This window comes from Falco peregrinus, chromosome 1 (genome assembly GCF_023634155.1).
Source record: "Falco peregrinus isolate bFalPer1 chromosome 1, bFalPer1.pri, whole genome shotgun sequence".
Classification (NCBI taxonomy): domain Eukaryota; kingdom Metazoa; phylum Chordata; class Aves; order Falconiformes; family Falconidae; genus Falco; species Falco peregrinus.
In genome coordinates this window covers 31,699,286-31,723,950 of record NC_073721.1, presented here as the reverse complement: position 1 = coordinate 31,723,950, position 24,665 = coordinate 31,699,286, and the positions used below count along the sequence as shown (strand labels likewise).

General features: G+C 42.3%; 1 protein-coding gene across 1 annotated transcript in view; it reads right to left on the bottom strand.

The window, feature by feature from the left end:
- The window catches only part of SORCS3 (sortilin related VPS10 domain containing receptor 3), a 304,161-nt gene that overhangs the window by 69,419 nt on the left and 210,077 nt on the right, over nucleotides 1-24,665 (bottom strand). Inside the window, exons 6-8 of the mRNA XM_055809927.1 lie at nucleotides 21,726-21,790; nucleotides 14,859-14,977; nucleotides 564-653 (exon numbers count right to left, since the gene is read on the bottom strand). Coding sequence (XP_055665902.1) covers nucleotides 564-653; nucleotides 14,859-14,977; nucleotides 21,726-21,790 — 274 coding nt within the window. The remainder of the gene's footprint in view (nucleotides 1-563; nucleotides 654-14,858; nucleotides 14,978-21,725; nucleotides 21,791-24,665) is intronic.

The following is a 24,665-nucleotide window of genomic DNA, read 5'->3' as shown; positions in this document are numbered from 1 at the left end:
ATTAATCTTAGGCCATCTCCGTCATCTCCTAATCAGCATCACACAGTGGGTGTGTGTGCCCAAAGCACTGATACGGCACAGCTTTTAGGGAGCCAACTCTGTCTCCATGACTTCTTGCCAACATTCAGCCATAGGATGCAGACAGTGAAGCAGCTGTACTCTGTGCTTCTCTCATTGTACTGAGAATGCAGTAGTGCTCAGCATGCTAACCTTTCTCTAGGACCCTAAGTGTCACAGCCAGGCTTACAGAGAAATCATTGATAAAGAACAGAGTAGGACTGGGGAAAGGTGTCCACAGAAGACTGGTCAAGGAGAAGTTAGTTTGAGCTCTGTTCATTCCCATTTGCTCTTTTACAGAGGAAAAAAGAAACTGTTCTTCCTGAAACATTCAGTAATCAAAGGCAGAGAGAAGTAAAGATCCCAAATCCATATTTAAGAGAGACCATCCAAGTAGCACAACAAATGGAGCTCCCCAGAGAGGAACCTCACTGACGTGCTTTACCACTGGGCAGGCTGTGCTGTTCCCGATATTACACGTCTGTGTTCTTAAATGGTGCACTCACCTTAGGAAGAGAGTATTTGGGCAATTTAATCTGTGCAAAAGGCTCCCGTCTGTACGACACATAGTAATTTGCTCTTCCACCAGCTGTCACCTGTGGAAATCCAAAGAAAGTGAGTAATGACCCTTCCAGGACGCCCTATACTGACACCTCTAAACAGGTTTGACAACCTTTCTTTCAGGTATCTTTTCTATGAGCTGCACAGCTGTCCCTAAAAGCATCTGTATAACTCCAAAGAAATCCTAGACTTGACAGGGCTGAAGCATTATTTATTAAGCTGTGCTAATAATCTTTCCACTTTGTGTCTCGTGCTTCAAATCCAGCACAATTTTAACATCTCAGGAAAAAGAGAAAAGTGGGTATAAAGTTTAAGGTCTTGAGTGGAGGAAAGAAGATCTAGCCTCATCACATAGTTCCAGCACAACTATCTTGGGCAAGTCATTTAAAGTCTCTGCTTCTGTTCCTCTCCTGTAAGAAGGAGATAATACCTCTTTTCTCTGCTGCTTCTCAGCCTTGTCTGTTTGCACTGTAAGTCCCTTGGGGCCAGGGTTGTCTTCCAGCAACCTTTTACAGTGAGTAAAAGCAGAGATTTGCACTAGCACCATTTAATGCAAACACTAAATGCAATGAATGTGCTCTTGGAAAGCTGGAGCTAAGCTCTTAGATGCTTTTTGACACTATAAAACTCGTTTCTCTGAAATCATACCATCTCTGAATGAGGATGGGGGGCAGAACTGATAGACATCCAAATCTGCAGTTTTATGGACTGAATGAGCTATAAAGGCTACACATAAATGCCATGCATCGATGAGATTTAGCCCTGATAATTTGTAAAATACGGCATTTTAAACCTGCCCCTAGTCACTTACTCTTGCTGTGGGTGTTCTTTCTGGCACATTTTCAGGCCTGGCTATGACAAGGCTTACACCAGTGAATTTCCTATATGCTGCTGTTTTGGCAGGCTTGCAGGTTTTAAGATAAAACAATACACAAAGCACTTCTCTATTATACAGAATGTCATTTGTTAGCTTCTTAAGTTTCCAATAAAGCTAACAGAAAGGTCCTAGATTTTCTCTTAGATATACTTCCTTTTATCTGACAGTGATATTTCAGAATAAGCTTACATGGAATATTGCTATAGCATCAATTATATTCTCAGCAATGACATCACCTCCAGATAGTGGTTTTCTTCCCTAGAGAAGCTGTCATTCGAAGGACACAATATTACTAGTCATGAAATCCGATATCTAATCAACTCAAGATAAGGTTTCTCTATTGGCACTTTGAAGAACTGGAAAGAAAGGAAGGTTTAGAAATTGGACAGGCTTCTACGCTAAGACTTCCCCTTCTGCTTGTTTCCCATTTTCACTTGTAATGTTATCATGGCTGCTTTTAGAGCTTCCAAAAGAAAGAAAAAAACCCCAAAAACAACAACCACCTTTATACCACACACCACATAAGAAAGCAGAAGAATGACCCATATCACAGCACCAGACTCTGTACAGGCAACATACAGCTGAAGTCAAGGGGAAACACAGACATGAAAATCTAAAGCAATTTGCCTACAGTCTCAAAACAAGCCAGTGACAGAGACAGGGAAAGAACAGGAGTCACTTTACTCATTTCATGTAAAGTGCACTGTGGACTGGCACATTTCTGTGGACTGGCATTTCGGGGTCCCGCTCTCCAGCTGTGAGGATGGTGAAAGGGCTGTAAGCATTATTCTGAAGGATAACTTTCCCATCTACATCTATCACATCAAAATCAAGTTTTCACAGGAGAGAACAGACTATGCAGTTCATTCAAGCTCAGTCCAACTCAAAGAAAAGAATTAATCTTGGCAATAATTGTATCTCTTTATCAGCTCTACAAGCACTGCCCAAAGCATCCCGCACTTCCAGGTCATATTAACTAAACAGCACAGGGAATATTTAAATATCCCCTCTTATCTTGGCGATATTTCTCATCTCCAGTGGAACATCCAAATTCTCAAACGAAATAACTCCGCCACATGAACTCATTTTAGACCACTCATGATTTCAGCACCAGATCATTATTTGTAGCAGAGTCCAGTGCTAATTGGTAAGGACCTTGGATTCAATATCCACCTCTTCTGATGGGCTGAGACATGGTCATCAAATCATCTTTAAGATGCAGACATGAATATATACATACTTTGTAAATGCTGTGATGACTAATTAACATTGGGAGCAGTCCAGCAATCCTCAAGTTAATCACATGGAGTGGCAGAAGTATCAAGGGGTGATCAAATTCCCCCTTCTGTGCCAAGGCAGGATCTACTCCAAGTCTGCCACACTCAAAAGATTTTTACATAGGGGTTTTTGGCTTTATGCCACTGCAAACTGGAACTTGGAAGGTTTTTCGTTTGGACTGTTCATTTGATTGTTTTTTTAAGGCAGAAAGGTAGGATGCAAACAGTGTTCCAGTTCACTACGCATAGCTAAACTCCCTTTCAGTCCTCTGCCTTGACTAGGTCACCTTGAAAAAGATTTAGAAATAGAAATCTTTGTGGTCTGTGGTCTTTCTGAGCCAGTTAATATGAAGCCACCCACAATTCTGTTGGCAGGAGTTGTGCAAAGATTTTCCCAGCCAGGACCTCATCTTTTTACATGCACGGTTACAACAGTTCCAAAAAATGATCAAGCCTTCAATAAAGCTTTGGCAAGGACTGTGGTAGAGAATGAAATTTGGAAGGCCCAACTTAATTTATTTTGATGAACTTTTCCTTTTCCTATGAGCACACTCTCCAACGCTGTAAATCCCAGAGATTACGATAGTGTTTTACCCTCTAATGCCTCCTTTTAGTTCACATTTGATAAATGTCACCCAATTATTTACTGTGAGCTCATCTGTCATGCTCAGCACAGAATTAGCTGTTTTTTTGTTTTTCCTCCTCCTTTGCTAATGACTGGTTTGTTAATCTGTTTTTCTGGATTTCTATTTTATGTGTTTAATTGGGCTTCTGGCCAGTGGAAATGATTCCTTGGGACAAATGTGTTTGTCATTAAACACATCTGTGTTTCCTAACCTGTGTTCCTTCTTCCTCCCTCCACTCATGGTCTACTACTTTTCTTTAATACTTCATTTTATTTTAAGGTAAAAGTCTGGTCTGACATCAGTTGACACTTAAGAACAGCGACATGAAAAGTTTCTCTCTAAAAGCCCTTAAAGTTGCAGTATGCTGGCTCACCCCCCCAACCCCCCCCAACCTGCAATGGAACACAGTGCATCAAACACAGAAGACAACAAATGCATTCACAAGGCTGCAGAGAATTAGAGAAAATCTGTCATGGGATCTATTAACCTTCATAATTTCTGTGACATCTCTAGAAACACACTAAGCTATTTCTTGTGTTAATGACTGAATATGAATCTTTAAGGGTGGGGTTTGTTTCTCTTTATTTTCTTAGACAGATATTCATCTTAACCAAAAAACCACGTGTCATCTAAAAAAGTTTTGAGAGCAAGCGGGATGAGTTACGAGGACCCAGAAAGTAAAGACACCCTAGATGATGCCAGGAGCTGTAGACCACAGCATACCAGGCTTCATTCTCATCTACCTGGCTAGCTGAAGATGGGATCTGTAATTTCCAATGTAAGGCAGGTATTGATGTAACAAACATGAAACTACTAAATCTCTGAAATAACCCTGGGCTAAGGAAGACCCCCAGCTGCCTCCTGCTACTCAAAGAACTCACAGAAGCCTAAACGAACATGCACCAATGCTGACAATGAAACACCATGTATTAAAGGCACAGCCTTGGCAGAAAAACAGTGACAGTGTACAGATAGTGGTCACTTCCGAAGGTAATGGCTAAAAAAGAATGGAGGGCTTATTTCTACATCATTTATCAGCCTGGGTGGTTTAATTGATGATAACAATCACTTGCCCTGCACAGTTATTGGGAATAGATTATCTACATTTTACACCGTACGTAATGTTCAAAGAAAAAGGGAATTGATAATGGCACAGATCAACCCACAATGACCAGTCATGTTTAGACATTTGTAATTCCTGTCATTTACTTTCCCCTTTAAGCATAGTAAATGGCAATTCAGTCCATTACAGAACCAAATTTTAAACTTCTTTGTTGATAGTAAGTAGCTGATAGAACACAGTTGATGTGATTTTCAGTAAAACCCTCCCTTTATTTCTGAGGTGACTTCCCCTGCTTGTAGAGTTCCCTGCTTCCCAGTAACATAAAATGAGTTGGTAGAAGTAAAAAGTTGAAAAACACTATCAGTATTGTAACAGCATCCTGGATCCGTGTTCTCCACCTCCATAGGGTGCCCTGGCCTCCCTCTTCACTGCTTTAACTTTAGTTAAAGTTCTCCTTGTGGGCATAAAATCTCCCAAATAAAATTGTGGAGTAAAGCATGGAGGAGAGATGACAAGCAGGCAGGCTGTTCAACTCACACCTTTGGTGAGGGATTTTGGTGCTCTTCAGAGGTAGCTACTGTCTAGGCCTTGTACACGTTTGCCAGCATTAGCACTGAAAAGTTGTGCCTTCTCTCCTAAGCCTAACGCCAATGTCAGTCACAAGAGATTCAGATCAGGAAGAACACATCTGCACGAGTTCCCTCCTGATTATCCGCCATAGCCAGGACAAACCATCTTCCAGATATTTCTGTGTACTGAGGTTCTTCGCTGACCCAGAATAAATCATATCATGATAGGTACCATCTAGTCTGAATTATCTCCCCATGGTTTTGATTAATATCATACCTTCTGCACAGCAATATGCAATTACCCGAGTGTGCTGCAGAGACATACAGATTAGTGTTTCTGTGCACAAAGCATCCTCAAGTTGCCTGGTAAATTCAGCAGGCTTTGAAAACATGCCACTTTTTAGACTGTTAGACTCATCAGTGAAAATTTGCTAAGACAAAGGAGCAATTTTGGTTTTAAAAATTTTTAAAAATTTATTATACTGGTCCAGTCCCTCTTCACTTCTCTCTTTCCTCAGAGCTATGATGGCACAGCTATAGGACAGAGTAATCTTGAGTGAAAATATTGGATTTTTTTAAAGGCAACCTCTGCAGAAAATGTGCACGGTTACACCCACAAGCCACATTAAAGCTGCAAATGCACATTACCCACACAGAAACCAACTTAAGAGAAGAGTGTAATTGTACACGTTCAATCTCCTTTTGAAGGATTTCGGAGGAAACGTATGAGTCTGCCAAGGTAATCCTTTACATCTGCTGCAGACGCTGCTGATAAATCAGACACAAGGGGAGGGGAGAAAGTGATAAAGTACAGCACAAAAAAGAGTAGAAATAAAATAAACATAAATAAATAAAGGAAACAATCAATGTTTATCGAAAGATACTTAGGTTCAAGTTCCAAATCTGATATTTGGCACAGCAAAGACGAAACAATACTAGAAATGGATGAAAAGCACCCAGCAGTGAGTAGGAAAGTAGCTAACTACTTACTGCCTGTCTTGCTTTAAGAAGAGCTTTTAACTAGCACCTGGAATGCACTTTCTTTCATCTGTATGGATTAATTTCCCCACTAGAGTGCCATCCAGCATTTTAAATAGGGGCAAGAGAAGATCAGCTGTAGCAGGTATTATTCACCAGTAAAACAGGTGTAATCATGTTCATCATTTAAATGTCTTCATCCTATTAGTTTCATAATAAGCTTTTAATGATTTCTTCAATAAAAGACTCAAAAACCAAACCCTACAAGTTGGAGAGTGCTCCACTGTCCCGCCAAGCCGTTTTCTCTACCATCGATCGCAAAGATAAAAATCAATTGTAGCTAAGCAGGGTGAAGTTAAAAATAAATTGCATGGATTGATTTCTGTTAAGACCCTTGGCTCCGAGTTAAAAAATGGAGGAAAGAAATTTATATTTGAACATGGTGTGTTTAGCATCTATGAAAATAAAGAGAAGGCTCTAGACCAGAAAATCAAAGTTTAATTTCTCCCCTCCTATCTTCTTTCATTGCTGAGAAGTTTCACATTATAAAAAAAAAAAAAAAAAAAAAAAAGAGAGGAAATTTACTACTTATTCAAGTTATTAAATTGACAGCTTGAGACCTGAGGTCAGGAATCCATATGAATTGGCATAATCTCAGCTGTGGCTGCTGCTTCAAGTCTACTCACCTGATAACTGACTTCGATCCAGCCAATACGCTCATTTCGCCAGCCTTAAATACCCAATAAACTTGAAACATACACTCATGTCCTACTAAACATAAGCACTTCCAAGTTTTCCTAAACAACCACAGTTACAACCAGTAACAGTAATAAACTACTCCTCTGAGCTAACCTTAGACACATTTAGCTTAAGATTTAGGAACTTATTTTTGCCCTCTGTAGAACCTTAAAGACAACTGTCCCCCCACCCCAGTTCTAAGGCTGTTAATAATTTTTTTCTTGTTACCGAGTCTGAAAAAAAGTTCTCATATCTAATTTGATAAAAATGGAATTCGATTTAGATTTTTTTTTTTTTTTAAAAAAAAAGGCATTTTGTTTAAAAGCCATTTTCCATCAAACAACTTCAGCTGAATTTTTTGGACATACTCTGATTAGGTGTCCAAAAAAGGCAATCTTATCCACAGGTTCTATAAGAAGCTATCAGTAATTGTGGGTGAATACTGACAACTGAGTATGTTTTCATAGAACCACCATAGAACAGCTTGGGTTGGAAGGGACCTTAAATATGACTTAGTTCCAGCCCCACTGACATGGGCAGGGACACCTTCTACTGGACCAGGTTGCTCAAACACCCATCCAAACTGGCCTTGAACACTTCCAGGGATGAGGCATCCACAACTTCTCTGGGCAGCCTGTTCCAGTGCCTCGACACCCTCACAGTAAAGAATTTCTTCCTAATATCTAATCTAAATCTACCCTCTTTCAGTTTAAAGCCATTACTCCTTGTCCTATTGTCCTGATTTTGGCTGGGCTACAGTTAATTTTCTTCTTAGTAGCTGGTGCAGGGCTGTGTTTTGGATTTAGTATGAGAATAATGTTGATAACATATTGAGGTTTGTAATTGTTGCTAAGCAGTGTTAGTGCTAAAGCTTGGACTTTTAACTTCTCAGGCCCTGCCAGCGAGAGGGCTGGAGAGGCACTAGAGATTGGGAGGAGACACAGCCAGGACAGCTGACCTGAACTAGCCAAAGGGATGTTCCATACCATAGAACATCATGCTCAGTGTATAAAATGGGGTAGGAAGAAGGAAGAAGGGGATGTTTGGAGTGATGGCATTTGTCTTCCCAAGTAACTATTACAGGTGGTAGAGCCCTGCTTTCCTGAACGGCTGCCTGCCGACGGGAAGTGGTGAATAAATTCCTTTTTTTGCTTTGCTTGCATGCACAGCTTTTGCTTTACCTATTAAACTGTCTTTATCACAACCCACAAGTTTTTTTCACTTTTACCCTTCTGATTCTCTACCCTATCCCACCAGCAAGGAGTGAGTGCGTGGCTGTGTGGTGCGTAGTTGCCAGCTGAGGTTAAACCATGACACCTATCCCCACATGCCTGTGTAAGAAGTCCCTCTCCAGCTTTCTTGTAGGACCCCTTTTAAGTACTGGAAGGCCACTATAAGGTCTCCCTGGAGCCTTCTTTTCTCCAGGCTGAACAACCCCAACTCTCTCAGCCTGTCTTCATAGGAGAGGTGCTCCAGCCCTCTGGTCACCTTCATGACCCTCCTCTGGACTTGCTGCAACAGGTCCATGTCCTTCCAGTGCTGGGGGCCCCAGAGCTGAACACAGTACCTCAGGTGGGGTCTCAAGGGAACAAACTAGAGGGGGAGAATCACCTCCCTCGATCTGCTGGTCATGCTTCTTTTGATGCAGTCCAAGATATGGTTGGCTTTCCGGGCTGCAAGCACATATTGCTGGGGCATGTTGAGCTTCTCATTCAAACACTCCCAAGTCCTTCTCCTCAGGGCTGCTCTCAATCCATTCTCTGCCCAGCCTGTATTTGTGCTGGGGATTGCCCTGACCCATGGAAGACCTTGCGCTTGGCCTTGCTGAACTTCACGAGGTTTGCATGGCCTCATGTCTCAAGCCTGTCAAGGTCCCTCTGGAAGTTTTGAGATTTTTCTGATGCAAAGGACGACTGAATTGGTTCAAGAGCTTTTGGCATAAGTGTTTACTCCTCTGAGCCAGAGGAATTATTCAAATGTGTATTGTAAGAGTCCCACTTAGCTGCACCACACAACAACATCTGCAGAAATTCTGGGTTTGCTCGCTCTGACTCATGCTAGTGAGCAGGCTGGGATGCTACCCTGCTGTGCAACTCTCTGAATTAAGCAAAAGTCTTCTAAGCATAAAATTACTTCAGAGAGTGAAGAAGAGCCAGACATATGATCAGTATCAAAGAAGAGAATTTTGACTTAAAACTTTTCACTTTCCACATGGAATTCCTGCCATCTATAGGAACTGTAGCTGCTCCCACACTGGTACATGTGCAAGCTGCGTGTAATCACCATCCCCTGCTCCTAAATGGCAACACCACAGAACCCATCGCATTGAGGAGGATTATAAAACACAGACAAAACTCACTCTCTCTTCCCAGCTCCCCTCAGACTCCTTTCTTGCTTCATCACATCAGCTTCGAAAAAAAAAAGCGTAACCACCAGAGTAGCTTAGCTTTTTGGACATTGGACTATTATAGGTCCCAGGACAACCTGACCTAAAAGAATCTGGAGTGAAGAGCAAGCTGTGCAGTTCCCAGGAGACTGAATTGCAAATGAAATGGCACAGAAAGGTGCCAAGAAAGCTTCCCAAGAGGGGAAACGGCAGGAGGGACCAGGTGAGAGACAAGACCCTCTCATGAATTTCAGCCTGCAGTTAAACACCTCGATAAATTATGCCATGGGAGTGGAAAGGGGAAGGGGCACAGAGCTCCCACTCTTTAAAGGCCTTGGAAAGTGATAATGTACTGCATTTACTCAGCATGCCTTTTACTTTTACATGCATTTACTGCATGTACTCAGCATGCCTCTCTCATTAATGGCACAAAGAACTTCTCATTTGAAGTGGAAATGGAGCAGTGTCTGAAGCAGCCAGCCCTTTTCAATCAGAGCTTGCAGGTGTTGTTCCCTGTCCTTATGAGGCAAGGCCACCAGCCAAAGGCAGATCTGAGGGTGTTCATCTCCAAAGGCATTTCTTTGGCCTGCTTGAAAGAACAGGCACCACCCCCAGATTCAATCCATTTATCGGCTTCTAAATCTCAGAGGAGTCTTCCATGCCACGTAGCCATGGAAAGTGCTGAAAGTCCAAGCTACATTTCAGACTGACTTCAGCTGCACTCTGTTGGGATAGCAGAGTCTGCACCATCCCAGATAAAAATAAAGACATAAACCACAATCAAGGTAGGTATTGATCACCCATGCACACATCTCTACACTGACTTAGAACCAGTTCAAATCAAAATGTCCAAAGTTACCCTGAGGGTCTCCAAGCACTGACAGAGACAAAAGCTTAAGGGAGGAATGGGGACAGTGTTCACTGGATGCTGAACTAGCCTGGTGTGACCTCTGGGAGGAAAGCCACACGCTGAAGGCTTTACACAAGGAAAACACAACAAGATTAATAGGGGGAGGAAACATATTTTCTGAGACCTACATCTATAACTGGGGAAAAAAGAAAAGACAATTTTCAGAGACCAAATCCTTCCTCAAGTCCTTCAGGATCTCGTGAGTATGCCCAAAAGCTTATCTGTCCCTTTTCTAACTCTATCAATTCCAATCTCATAGAAAATACTACCTCTCCCTGTAAACATTTTCTCACTTACATCCTTAGGCCAGCAGCACTGTAACAGCAGCACTGCCAACAGTCTTCATGTCACACGTTCATGTCACACAAGAGTCACCATTATTGTTGTCCTTCTCCTGATACTTAGGGTTCTGTGTGGAAATACAGCCCCTACATGGGTCTGCACCAGTGCATTGGGAGTGTCACCAGTCCCTGCTAGCGGCCAGGCTTGTCTAACATGGCACTTCAGCCACCCAGCAGAACCACTGAGCTATTGCACTTGAGATAGCTTGCACAAAACCTTTGGGTAACTGGGAACAACTGCTTCAACTTAGCAATAACTAGCTCCCTATGGCAGCTGTAGGTCTGTCCACAAGAACATTGTTTTCTGCAGAAACCACTGTCCCAGAGCAAAGATGATTTCCAGTGAACACACTGCTCTATTCATACCCTCTTAGGAGTTATCAGACCACCACAAATGAGCAACGACGTACTGAGACTTTTTTGGCCCAGACTCTCCTCCCTCCCTGCAATAAGTCATTACATTTGCTCACACTTTCTTGCCTTTTCAGTGGGAAGTTTTCATCTGTTGGCAAGGAATTTTACGCTGATCATTCCCGCTCTTCTCTTTCATTTTTAAAGAACTAAGTAGCACTGATGATATTTGTTTACCTATAGGAAAATAACAAGGTTTTCTCCAAACAATGCTTTCTCACCCCAAACGAAATTTCCTGAAAACTGATCCCCATTTTCATTAAAGCCTATTGTATTTTAGACTCTTTTCAGCAACCTGAGTAATTTCATTAGAAAACCTGATACAAGACTTGCTTGAAAAATATTTTCCCCTGAATTCCCCCTGTGACTTATTTTTACCATAGAAATTCTCCAAAATATCAATACACTAGATTCATACATAAAGACTATCCCTGACTCCTGGGTCTTATAACGTAGGCTCTGCACATGAGAATACTGCAGCAGCTCAGGTAATTGTCAGGAAATCAAAGCTTATAGGCAGTTGCATGTTATATCTGCACATTAGTTTAAAAACTGATATTATCTCTGTAGCAAGTATTCAAAGGCACCAGTAAGGAAAGGTGTGGTACCACTATATAGAATGGCGTGTTACAGCTGTAGGGAGAGTATGGGCCTCACTGCTGCACAGCTATATAATTGAACAACCACCACTGACCTTAATGGCAAAGCTGCTCATCAAATTAGCTTCTTTTTGGTACAGTAAATAAATTCAGACATATTTCAGTTTTCTCACAAATAAATGACCTGCTGTGCAAGCTGTATGAATTTTAAGTATTAACCATGAAAGAAGATGATGATACTGGCTCCTGGCTACATCAGAGCAACCTTGTGAACTGAATGAAAACTTATACACACAAAGCAGAGGGCAGGATTTTCTCTTAATGTATCGATTTATGTAGAATTATCCAATCTTAGTGATGTGCTAGGCATGCTTAAATAACTATCGATCAATCAAATAGAAAGTCAATCAATAAATTCAGAGTGATTACCTACTGTTTAACTCATAAGAACTCTTCCTGCTCTCTCTTAGTAGCTATTTCTTCTTTCCTTCTTAAACTCTTATATTTTTCATCATGTGCTGTGTTATTTGTCTCCCTTTCCTGATAACCAGTCCCAGTCTTTTCAAACTCTTTTCATGGGCAAGACTTTTTCAAGCACAGGATCATTCTCATTATCTTTCTTTGCACTGCAATCCTGCAAGATCCTTTCAGAAGTGCTGTACAACAGCATTCCACATGGTAAGCAATCATTGACTTATAATGGCACTATAACATTTTCCATATTCTTCTTTCCCCTATCCATTATGCACCATAGTATCATGTTTGCTTTGAGTGCACAGTTGCACAGGTTAATGCCTCCCAAGAATCTTGCACTACAGGTCTGTTCATCAAATTGATTAGAATGGATATTCACTAGTAAATAACTGTATGCAGATAATCTAAAATGTTGATACCAATAGCTGGGATTCATCTTCCCTAATTTTAGCTGTCAAAAAGTTATGGGTCTTCTCTAAGCTATGCTTAGGCTCCTTCTAATATTAATGAGAAAGCTGTATTCAGACAGAGACCTATCTCATCCTGCAATACGTGCAGCAGGAGAAGATAAATTGCCCCTAAAGGTTTTAATCTCTCCACTCACTTTAGAGGAACACAGACTACCAGTTTAGACTAAAAGTCTACTGTTTTCATGACAAAAGTTAAAGGAAATGCATTTCTCTCTCTACTCCAAGACATTACTTCTGATTTTTTTCTAGCACAGACAGATCAGAACTCATGCCCCCATCCTTTATGCAGCTATTAAACCTCACCAGGTTCTTAACATTTAATTTGATATTTATTTATTCATTTCTGTCTAATATTTGAAATTCAAAAGAGCTGGCTCCTATATTTCTGTCCAAGATTATCCAGACAGAATGATATGCATGAGACATTGCACACACAGTCAATCTGACACATCCCATAATAGGCAGCTACAGCACATGGCTTGTGAGACTAATACATCCAGGACATATCAGCACTCCTACATATGTACTGAGCAAACACTCTGCATAGCTCATCAACCATATGCTGGACACGGTGGATTTAACACACCTTCAGCTCAGAGAGGTGTGTGCTGTGAATCTGAAGTGTCTGTGTGTTACTCGAGTACTACATGGACTCAGTCCATGCCCTGTTTCTGCAGCTACTTATGACAGGCTGCTGGACAGTCAGAAGTCCTGCAAATGTGATACAAAAAAGAGGGAAGGTGATAGACAACCTGTGAAAGGGAAAGTCTCCTACCCAAAGCAGCAGAAACATTCAGCGTGTATATTTAACATTTCCTAAAAGTGTGGGTAAATGATTTTCATTTCAAACAAACGTTAAGCGATAATGAAACACTGCTCAGGACAGTCAAGGCACTTGATGTATTACATATACATACATGCATGTGTATACACAAACACACACACACATTTTTTTTTAAACTTGAAGCAATTAGCAGCTAGTAGCTTGAGCATCCCCCTGCTAATTTAAGGCAGAGGAATGCAAGCAGATGTCCTCACTGCGAGCTCAAGTTTCTAAACAGAGTAGCCTTGTTTTAACACAGGTGGGAGATGTGGAAGGAGAAACATCTGTAAGGGCTCATGCTAGCCCTAAAGAACTGGATATTCCACAATACCTTCAGCCACTGACATAAACCGTCAGATCAAGAGAGTCTCTCTAAAATACTCCCTGGAGGGCAGGGCATTTACTGATTGGAAAGCCACTGCCTCTAGTCAAATTGTGAGTTACTAAGTTGTAAAAGCTACATTCTCAGTGTGTTCTAGCAGCAGGTGCCCCTGTGATGCCAAAGGAAGTAGCAGCAGGCTGCGTTTCATGGGGGAATGAGGGGAGCTGTGGCTCCCATAGCAATCAATCATCTCCAGAGCAGCATACTCCCCTACTCACAGGAGAAGTCTACCAATATTCCTCAAGTGCATGCAGTTTTCATACTGCCGTCCTTCCAGGTCATATGGAACCAGTCCTTTACCTAATCCCAGCACAGAATTATCAGCCTCCTCTCTTACACTCCCATTTCTAAGAAAATTTCACAATAAACAGAGCAGAGCTTGCTTATAAGCTGGATACATGCAAGAAAAATGTTCCCCCAACATCCCCAAGGAGTTTAACATCACCCAGTCTTGCTCAAAAGGGAAGCATAAGTCTTTTCTCTACTACCTGAATCCAAGCTCCATCTCATCTCATCTCATCTCACCTCACTCCCTCTCTTCAGCATTGGTGAAGAGCGTTTAACATCATGTCTGTAATCTCTGTGTCTCCTGAGCTCTCTATCACCTGGAATCACTGCATCTTGGTTTCCATTTTTCACCCAAATGGCACATCTTCAGGAAGTGTTCTTCCATACCATACTATTCATTCTCACACTTCCACAGGTATGAAATGGGGAGGGATGGCCTTGTTCCATCCAGCCTATGTATTCTCAGAAAATCTCAAAACCAAGTCATTTCTCATTCAATTTCTGTCACTTTCTCCTCATCTCCAAAATCATCATCAACTAGCTGACAAATTTACAGCAACCTTCTGCTTTGAAGTTGCCCTGTAACATCTTTTTCCAATCCCTCTGCTATTTTACCTCCTACTGCAAATCTTTGTTCACTCCATTAGCATTACTTGACTGTCAAATCAGCATAAACCTTTCCATTTGTTAGAACGATCACTCACACCTTTCTTGTTTATCTCCCATTCCTCACTAACTTTGTATTTTCCAAGTAGCCACAACAACAGCAAGTTAAGAGCTTCTGTGAAACCCATGGACCCTTATGATTATTGAAGAATGAACTTTTATTATACATCAGATTCACCATAAAAGAAGTGATGAGCAGAGAGATCATCCCAGACTGCATAGCTAATCTATAGCCAGCAGGTATAGACTCTCAGCTCTTACGACTTGCAGTCCCATGCACTTGTCCTAAGAATATGCTTCCTCTCTTGCACAGAACCTCATGCAGGCAGAATTCACATTACATTTGTATCAAGACAACATACCTGGATGAAGATATATTCATCCTGAACAACAAGGGAGCTGATGTCAATGGAGCGCGAAAATGGACCACTTCTTTTAGTCTCTGAGCACTCTTGGATCCGACAGGTCAAATAGTGGGTGTCTGTAATGGGAGAATATGTGCACATGAGAAATGCCCAGGTAGGAGCCTGCTGTCTGCAAATATCATCAGTGGTTTGGAAAAAGGTCTCTGAAGGGAAGTCTTAACCTCATCTCCAAATAGATAGATGTTATTGCATGACCTACTTCAGCCTTTAAAACTCCACTCTCTGGAGTCAGAAATTCACTTCCATACCCACTATTCCCCTCCCCATTGTGCAGAAAACCCTCAGGAGATTAGAGTTCAAACCATAAATGGAGGGCACAAATCATAAATGCATCAGAAAACTGATGATGAGACCATATGGAGCAGAAGAAGATTTCAAAAGCCACCCAGGTAGAATTCATTGATTCCATTACTCTGATGGGAATTATATCCCCACCAGCCTCAATGACTGGTTTTCATTGTGGTAGTAACACACAAAGGAGAACAAAAGCACCCAAACCAGCACTATTAAGTTTAACTTATTTTGCTGTGAAAATGACAAGTATGTCCTAAAACATAAGTCTTTATAGTCAACATAGACTAGGTATGGAAACACCATGGACATGAAATAGCATGGCTAGCTGAAGAGTCTCAACAGTAGTTGTATGCACTGCAAAAGGCATTAAATGCTTTGGTCTAGGGAGAAGATAAGACCATCACACTAACGGGATGCTTTGTGAGTTCTTGGCGTTGCTTGAGAGAAGGAACAGGACTAGGAGAAGAACATGAAGAAGACATAAGGCAAAGGCGGGCATGTAGAAAGTTGCTCGGAGTGGGAAGAAGAGACATGCCCACCTCCAGCAAGCTGTCAGGGCTTATAGGGGATTAAGCATTATTTCACTCAGGCTAAGGAAGGATCTCATGAAACAAAACAATCAAGGCACTGTGTCTTTGGATGTATGTAATCTAAATATGCCACCTCTGCCTTTCAACTGCTCTTCTGAAAACTGCAAACTGGGGACAACAAAAATACAACAAAGATGATGGCTGCAGTGATAAAAGGGTCATATCTTTTACACTGCAGCTTCTTCGATTCACACACTTGTTTGCATTTCTACAAAGGGTGAGGACAGACCACCAATGAAGAAAACGGTGAGTTTGTACAGGCTGGGGTGAGCCTGGTGCAGCAATTTTAGTTTACAGCTGCACTTTGTAGCAAGTATCTTGTCAAATTGGGCCCAAAAGGATAAAAGGGAATTTTAAAAGGACAGTAACTATCCTAGCAAAGCTTACAGATAAAATCTGCTACTGTCCTTAGTCTATGCCTTTCCAGTGACAGCAAAATGTGGTTCAGTGGAAAGCACTGGGGGCATGACTGAAATCCTCCGACACTCGGCTAACTGCCTTCCCAGCTTCAAAGACAGCATTCACAAACTGGCAGTTTCTCCTTCAATAGCCTTGTCCCACCAACAGACTCTTAAGAATGCAAAAGAAACACAAGTCAGAGGCATTGATAACAGTAATAATTTTTTAGAAATATATTTTCTAAAAAAAGTCACAAACTACAACCAAACTTGAATCTAATAAAGGTTCATGCCCAATCGCATGACTGAAGTTCCATGTTTAAAGGCTGCAGGCAGTGTTCTGGGTTGGGGCACTGGGAATTCCAGGTTAATAAGGGCTACACAGCTGATTCAGAGCAGTTGCATAGGTCTGCTGCAGTAATGAAAACATCATCCCGCTGACGATGCTAAAGCAGCAGAAACTGTTGCTGATGCCAGCTCTGAGTATCTGGAGGTAATTAATGTGTATGGTGAAAAATATCTGATCTAGAGACAGTGCCAAAGAACCGGAGTATCGGGGCTGTGCTTTCTCCCAGCATAAAATACCACCAGCAGTAGAGAGGTCAGACTCTCAGCTGGAATAAATTAAGGTTCTTCATCAACTGACAAATGTACACTTGGTCCAGAGCTGCTATTTACCTCTTCAGTGTGGAATCTAAGACATTTTTACAGTATATAAAAGTTTTGGCCAAAAACAAGAGGGTCTTCTATACTGCCATGCTACCCAAAGAGCTCACCAGCCTTGACTTGTTCTTTGAGGTAGCATTAAATTTAGGCAGAACAAGGAGAAGAGGTCAGGAATTGTATTTTTAGAACCTCATTCCCTCCGGTATGTTCTCCCACACAGTTGCCTGGATATTCTCATCCCTCCAAAAAAGGGGATAATCTGCTGCTGCTGAGTGACAGAATGGGAAGAGGAATAAAAACCTGTCACAAATAAATGCAAATAAATCATAAGTGTTGACATGACAACTAGCTTCCTGCCTATTGGGAAATGTGTCATTTTGAGTGTGTTACACCAGCAATCAAATATACTTAAAGAATGGCACCTGATTAATATTCACAAGAACCTGGTGGTGGAGAAGGGGGGTAGCTCACTACCCATTTTCCATTTAGTCTCCTGTTTATTTACTGTCATATATTTTACAACACAAAGCCTATGAAAAAAAACCCTCTCAGACACAGAAAAAATTATCCTCGAACCTGTCTACCTTTGGACACCAAAATAAGTTCAAGCCTTGTTTTATTTCCTGCTGCCTCACAGAAAATGGAAGATAATTCCCTTTAACATGTGATAAAAAATCAGGTGAAAAATATGACAGCACCCAGTTCACGTTTGTGAGTGACTCAAAGCAAGAAACAACCCCAAGTCCCTGATTAAGCTTCTTGAAGGGTAGGATCCCTTCATGAGCTATGGTCCTATTCATGGAGCACATCTTCCCCTGCATAGAAAGTACAGGGTCCCTCAATAAAAATGTTAAGAGACAAGGGGGCATGCTAACTGTTTTCTGAAAGGAGTTAATTTTTCAGCCCTGTTTTGCACAGCCACAAGTTAAAACGACAGCTGCCCAGAGGAGCAGGTGGCATGTACCCACACTATGCTTTTAAAGCCTTGCTTACCTTTTGCTGGGAGATATATGCCTTAAGGGAGGTTGGCTTCTATCTGGGAATTATTTCTAATTTATATATCGTCCCATGCAACACCAGAATTAGAGGGTTTGGGTGTTTTGGCTTCAGGGTTTTTTTATTATTTTGCACTGCAAAAAGAGTTGAGAAGTGGTCCCTAATTCCTCATCAGCTTCAGAAACTCCTCGTGCTTATAACCCCACATCCAGCCACTTACTCAGCCCATCTGTGAATGAGGCAATACGGACATCAAGCAGCCTGGAAGGTCTGCTGTAGCTCAAATCCCAGCATCCATACCTCCACACAAACCCTTCCCACCAACATCTCACTTAGGATTAGGGAATGGCTCTCTCAGATGTGCAGCCATCTTGCAGTTGAGGAGCAAAAAACACCTCCCCATGGCTAATTAACAGTCTCCCATCTTGAGATTTTGGAGTGTATCTTTATCCTTTTTAGAAGTGAAAAAACTGAAACCCTTTCTTGAAATTTGCAGTGATGAACTGGTGAAATAAGCCAAGCTACAAAGTCTCTTCTTTGCCCGCTAGTAGTGATAGCTTTGGCAGGAAGCAGGAGCACAAGAGGCTCTCTGGTGGGTAACACCCACAGATGTGGGTCCCTGAAGGGAGACATTGCAACAGCCCAACCTGTCACTGTGCTGAAGGCTGCAAAGGGCAGACCCACGTGCAGGCTACTGTGACTCGCAAAGACACAGGACACCAAGGTCTGCTCCTTCCTGGCAGTGTTAACTAGGCAGCTACAAGCAGGCAAGGCTGGCCAGCAGAGCTAACAGGGACAAGGGCAGCAGATGGAAACAAGTTGCATTGGGAGATTGGCTCTGCTTAAGTCAGAACCTGGTGCCAGGCAAGACTTAAAATCACAAACTGCCAGTGAAGATTACCATGGGAGGGAAAACTAGCTGGCCTCAACAATTTTTACCCCAAAGGAAAAGATCTAGAAATGTAGACAGGACTGTAAATTATTCCCCAGGAATTAGTTACCCTGTTTTATCTTTCTGCTTAGTTTTTCCCCCCGCCTCTTTTTCCTTTAATTAAAATACTTTTTATTGCATTGTATCTGTGAGTGGGGAGAAGATTATCTCACTAAACATCAGAAAGTTTAATATATCTTTCCCAGGAGTGCTGGTGGGTGCTTGTGTCAGTGTATTTGTAATATTTCCCTTGCATCCAACCCTGTCCTTGCTGCTGCCTATTACACCCAGGCAGAAGGTACAGCGCCCAAGGCTCCTACATGTTTTTATAATTTAAAAATGCAAGCATAGATTATTATTCTGCTACAATAGCTCTGCCAAGATGTCAAAAAAATGTGAAAAACTTCATCTGCAGCAACAGACAGGAACAGCTTGGGATCAGCTAGGCACTGGAATTAACAGCATCTTGCAAATATGTAAGACTAAAAAAGTGGGGTAGGTGTTTTTTCAGAGGCCCTACCATTCCTAATGACCGGACAGACAAAACCATGGGGCAAGACATCTTGGAGGATGGACACCAGAGCAGTGAAGAGGACTTCCACCTCCCAGCTCCGTGAGCTCATTGATAGTCCTGACTCACTTATGGATAAATAAGAGTACAGCAAGCCCCACCACCTGTTCCCAGCCACAGAGCATATTTTAGGCTCCAGTGTCTGAATTGGTATTAGACAAGTTCTTGAGTCCCATTATCACTAAAAGGAAGAAGAAGAGAAAAAAATCATCCAAGTTCAGGAGTCTAATCCTAAATACCATTCCCTCCCTCTTTTTAAATTTTATTTTAAATAAAAAGCATGGAGGAAAACTAGAAGAATCATGTACTTTTCAAGTGGCCAGGGACATTGAAGGCGTGGATTCTTGCCCCTGAACTGAGCAATGGGAATACTCAAATCTATGTCTGTTAATGCATCAAGTGACTGAGCCACCAAACTGACCTGAGGCATTAAAAAAGCACCTTCCCCCCCCCCCCCTTCCTTCTCCACACTACTAAGGAAAACTTTCATCAGAAACTTTCTGATCAAGAGGAAACAGCTGCAGGGACGCATTTTCCAGCAGGTCTGAGTGCCTTAGCCATTTCACTGAGAGCATGAAGGCTCATTTCAGTTACAGAGCCAACTAGGAGAAAAGTTCAGCCTCCCATTCCTAAGTGCGCAGAGCTGTACCATTTCACACCAGGTAAGGCTATAGCTTTGAGGCAGTCAGTGTTTTGTAACACAAACTAATATAGTTTTAAGCCTTAAAAACTCTAATTGGAGCAGTATGCTGCTTTTGAGCTGTGCTTGGCTGGGAGAGGAGTCATTTTGGTGTTGTCCCCCAGTAGGACACATCAGCCGGGCCAGCAGAGCCCGCCGGGTCTCGCCTGTGCCTGCTGTCTGCGGGGACAGTGGCTTGCGATGGGCCTGTTCTGCTGACACTGCTGGTTACGCCTGGCTTTCAGTGAAACCCTCAATGCCATCAACTGCTAATTTCAAAATGCTGAATTTATACATTAAAACCAGAACAAACAGCAACCCCCCCCAAGCAAACAGGACCTGAAGGAAGAGAGTTGTCTGCATACTGGGGATACATCTTTCAAACAAAGCATCTACATCCTTGACACATCCAATATTCAAATAGCTGGGTGGGCAAGTTTAAACTTAGTTTGAAAACAGACTCCATCAGCAGTTTGTTTGCTTACTTGCTTGCTTTTTTTACTTGCTTTTGGCCACTTCTCCCAGCATCCCTGCAACAGCACACACAGCAGCAAAGGCACTGAAGAAGCCTTCCCCACCTTGCCCACCCACCTGCCGGCCTGGTTTGCTTTTTCCACATATCCAACAAACAGCTGTCACCCCTGAGCTTTTATTGCCTGGTTATTTATTCAGCTGCCATCACTAAATAGCAGTAGGAGGCCAGCGAGTGCTTTTAGAAGATTCACAGCCTCGGAGAAGCCACCCTGATAGACAGGAGTTTGTTCACACAGCATCTGGCCCACACAGCACTTGACTAAAACAGAGAAAAGTTTGCAACCAACACAAATGAGGTCTTCTCCCAGAAATCCTCTACAGCCTCAGTCCTATGCTGCTTTTCTGCACTGTCCCTGTAGCGTAAAAGGGACACATGTCCCATTGCTCTATGGCATTGAGCTAGAGTAAAGCTGGCTCCACCCCAGGAGCAGACAGATTACCATGCTGTAGGTCCTGTGAGAAATACCTAAAACACTTTGGAGAAAGTGGTGGGAAAAGTCACCCTACTTCTAATACTTACTGTCTTCTTCGCTGGAGGTTAATTACATAGGAATCTGCTCTATTGCAAATGTGGCCAGATTCATTTCAGTGAGGGGTTAAGAAGTATTTGTTTATCTGTTTCTTACTTCAGATCTAGGCACCTTTTCAGGGCTGTAATGTTTTTGTATGGCGTGCCTATTCATACATCATAAGCAAAACTGAAAACAAGACAAAGGGTACCTGGGCACCGGGACATTCTGGACAGAGGAGAAGTCTGGCTGTAGGTGATTTCCCAGATTTCCAGCTGTTCTGAACACCTCTGGAAATGCACGGAGGCTGTACTGCACAGTGCAGGTAGCCCAAATCTTTATGATTCATGTGAAATACATGATATTGAAATAGCTAAATAGGGAACAGAACAGACAGCTCCTTGGCCCAATAGATTGTGCTTCTGCCCAGGCTCTCCACAGACACAAGCCCTGCAGCCTCTGAATTTCCCCCCAGGGGCTAAAAACAAGAATATGCCTCACATCAAACTCCATGACCCACATCTTTCCTGTCAATTAAAATGTAAATGGAGAGACAAAATGAGTAAAGTGAATTTCCATTCCCACTCCATTCTTGACTCAAAGCCTGCTTTTTCAGCATTGGCTGCCGGCACTCACGTCCATCAGCTGTCCGGGCTTCCATGTGCACAAGGTCAGGTTCTTTATCCAAACCGGTCACCGACCTGGGGGGAGAGAGAGAGAAAGAGAGAGAGAGAGAAGGCAGCCAGTCAGATAAAAGGCTGCAATCAGACACAGAGGGGATGAGGGAAAGCAAAACCAGTTCAAGTTTACCTTGTGACACCTGGCATGTAGGTCCCTACCTCCTACCAGCTTGTCTCCTTTGTGTTTCTACACAGCCCACTCTGAAGGGTCATACACTAATCTTTAAGACTAACACCTTCCCAGGTGCTGGTGAGTCATCCTGCCTACCCCTTGTCTATAAGACAAAGACTACAATGAACATTCTTGTGGTGGCAAAGCGAGCTGGTTCCAAGAGCCAGTAAAATCAGAGCTCTGTATTAATGCTGAAGGCAAGACGAGGGCACAGCAGCTTCACGCTTATAGACAGCAAATCAGAATGGAGTTTCACTTGCTGAATAATGACATGAGAGACTGAGTTTCCTGATCTGCCTTGGTTTGCCAGGCAATTTCGCTATTGTTTACCTCAGTTTCCCCATCTCCAAAAGAAAAACAATGATGCATATATGTATGGTAAAGTTCTGGTAAGAAAAAATGCAAGAAAGAATTTACTATTCACCCCATGATCCCATGCCATGGTCCTTGATAATCATAAAAGACAGCATGATGAGTTTCTTTAACCTTACTAGTTGAAACCCAAGCACCTCAAGTCAAATCTTCCTGTGAATTATTTTACTCCCTAAAAATGTTTTGCAAGGCACATTACAAAGATAGTTTTCCTCCTGGCAGAGGGAAAGTCAATCCCAGAACAGAAATGGTATTATTAGTGTCCTGGCTGATAAGAATTACTGGGAGATGAACATTTAGTCCTGGCAATGGCTGGCAGGGGAAAAAAAAATCCATAGATGTCCACGTGATTTATGGAGCTGCTTCTCCTGAGTTAACCAAAGGGTTAGATTAAAAAGGGACAACGACAAAAATCAGTTTCTAATTTGGTGGAAGCTGAATTTGATACAGTAGATTGTAAATAATAGATTCCCTCTGAGCCAGCCAACGTTCACAATTCCCTAATGTTCTGAAACACTTTTACCACAATCTTTTGCTGCTCTCATCCTTGGGGCATCAACAGCTAAACATTAAAAGAAAGAAAGGAAAAAAAGAAAAAAAAAAAAGATAAGAAAAGGCCAAAAAGAAAAGAACAAACAAAATACAAATGCTCTGATACGTTTTTGTGGATCTCATTGAAAATATAGTGATTGAAGCAATGACAAACACACGGACGTGCCAGAGTTCAGCCAAGATCAGCCAGTGCTGCAAATGTCAAAACAACTACATTATGACCCACTGTGTAGGTAACCGAAACTGGCACCGCTTGTTAACTACAGCACCGCATCGATAGCGAGTCCATTCACAACACACTGTGAATTGCAGCCAAAAAACCCCAACGCAACAAAACAAAGCCACACAGGCAGAGCTTTCATCATTCTACTCTCAGTGAGAAATAGTCTGCTCCTTAATCGCTACCATCAGTTCCAGGGTGATCCCACAAGGAAGAAAGCACTGTCTGTTATCAGTAAGGATGCCAGAATGGGCCTGAGTCCCTGTGACTGTGTAATTATCAGGGTCAAACCTTCTGAATAGCTGGACAGTTAAAAGTGACAGTAGGACAAGAAGTAATTCCTTAAAATGTCAGTGAAAAACATTATGGTGTGCAGCAATGTTATTTCCCAATATATATAGAAAGGGCACGCATCTTTCTGTGCATAGCAGAATTTTTCTGCCTTTTTCCCATTAGTAGCCCAAAATGTAACTCTAGCTGTTCAGCAGCCGTGACCCTTGCCTATGACAGACCAATAGGGACAGAGATACATGCTTACCAACAGATCTATCAATCACAACTTTATCAAAGGGAGTGGTAATTTCAGCACTTTTAGGTACAAGTTGGGAACACATTAGGGACCTGCCCCACAGCCTTTCCCAGCAGGCTTCCTACTCAAATCTAGCCTTCACCCTGGAGCCTGCATCGTCCAGGCTTCCTTCTGGAAGCCAGACAGCAGCCTTCTACCCAGAGCCATTTGCTGTGTTCTGACACCACAATGCCAGGCTGCCTCACCTGCTTCCCACAACACCTCCTGTGTCCCTCTTCTGCAGATGGAGAGGGCACTGTTCCTCCCCCCGCCACAATGGGGCAAACCTACTCCTGGTCCAAGTAATACAAAACATCAATCTGCCCAAATGCTATTCATTTAAAAGGGACTGTAATTAGAAGAACCTAAGTATCTCCAAACAAAATCCAAAATACTCATTACCATTATGCAGTTGCATACACAGGCTCTGTGGTTCTACTCATAATGTCTATTAAGTGAGTACCAGGTGACAACAGGAGTCTCCTGAAACATGTAATTCCAGCTTAAACTTCTTTCCCAGTGCCATCTACTTGTTTCCTTAATTAGTTTTGACAAGCCTGATGGTTCTTTTCAGAAAACAATGATGAAAAAAGGACCAGCACACAGTACCTCCCTAGTACTCCTCTGCTTATGACTCAATCTCCTGCAAGCCAAAAGCAAGACAAGCTCCTGTTATCTGCAGGCAGATAACAAGCCTGTAAAGTAATGCATCGGTCACCTTTACTTCTCCCAAACTAAGTCGCTGTCTCATACCAAAGATTCTGATGGCAAAACAAATCCCTAGTCAATGCTGTTTCTTCATGCCTCACCTTACATCTGTTCCCACTGGCAAAGAGCACAGCTTTGCTTTGCAGTGCTCCAGCTCCTGAATATGGGTATTTTCAGTAAATGGTCTCTCATAATTTTTCTGGAGAAGCTTTACATGACAAATGAAAAAAAGTCAGTCAGTGGGAAGAGCAAAATGTGGATGCAGGTCCTGGAGCACAGCTGCAAAAATGCACAGAGAGACTCT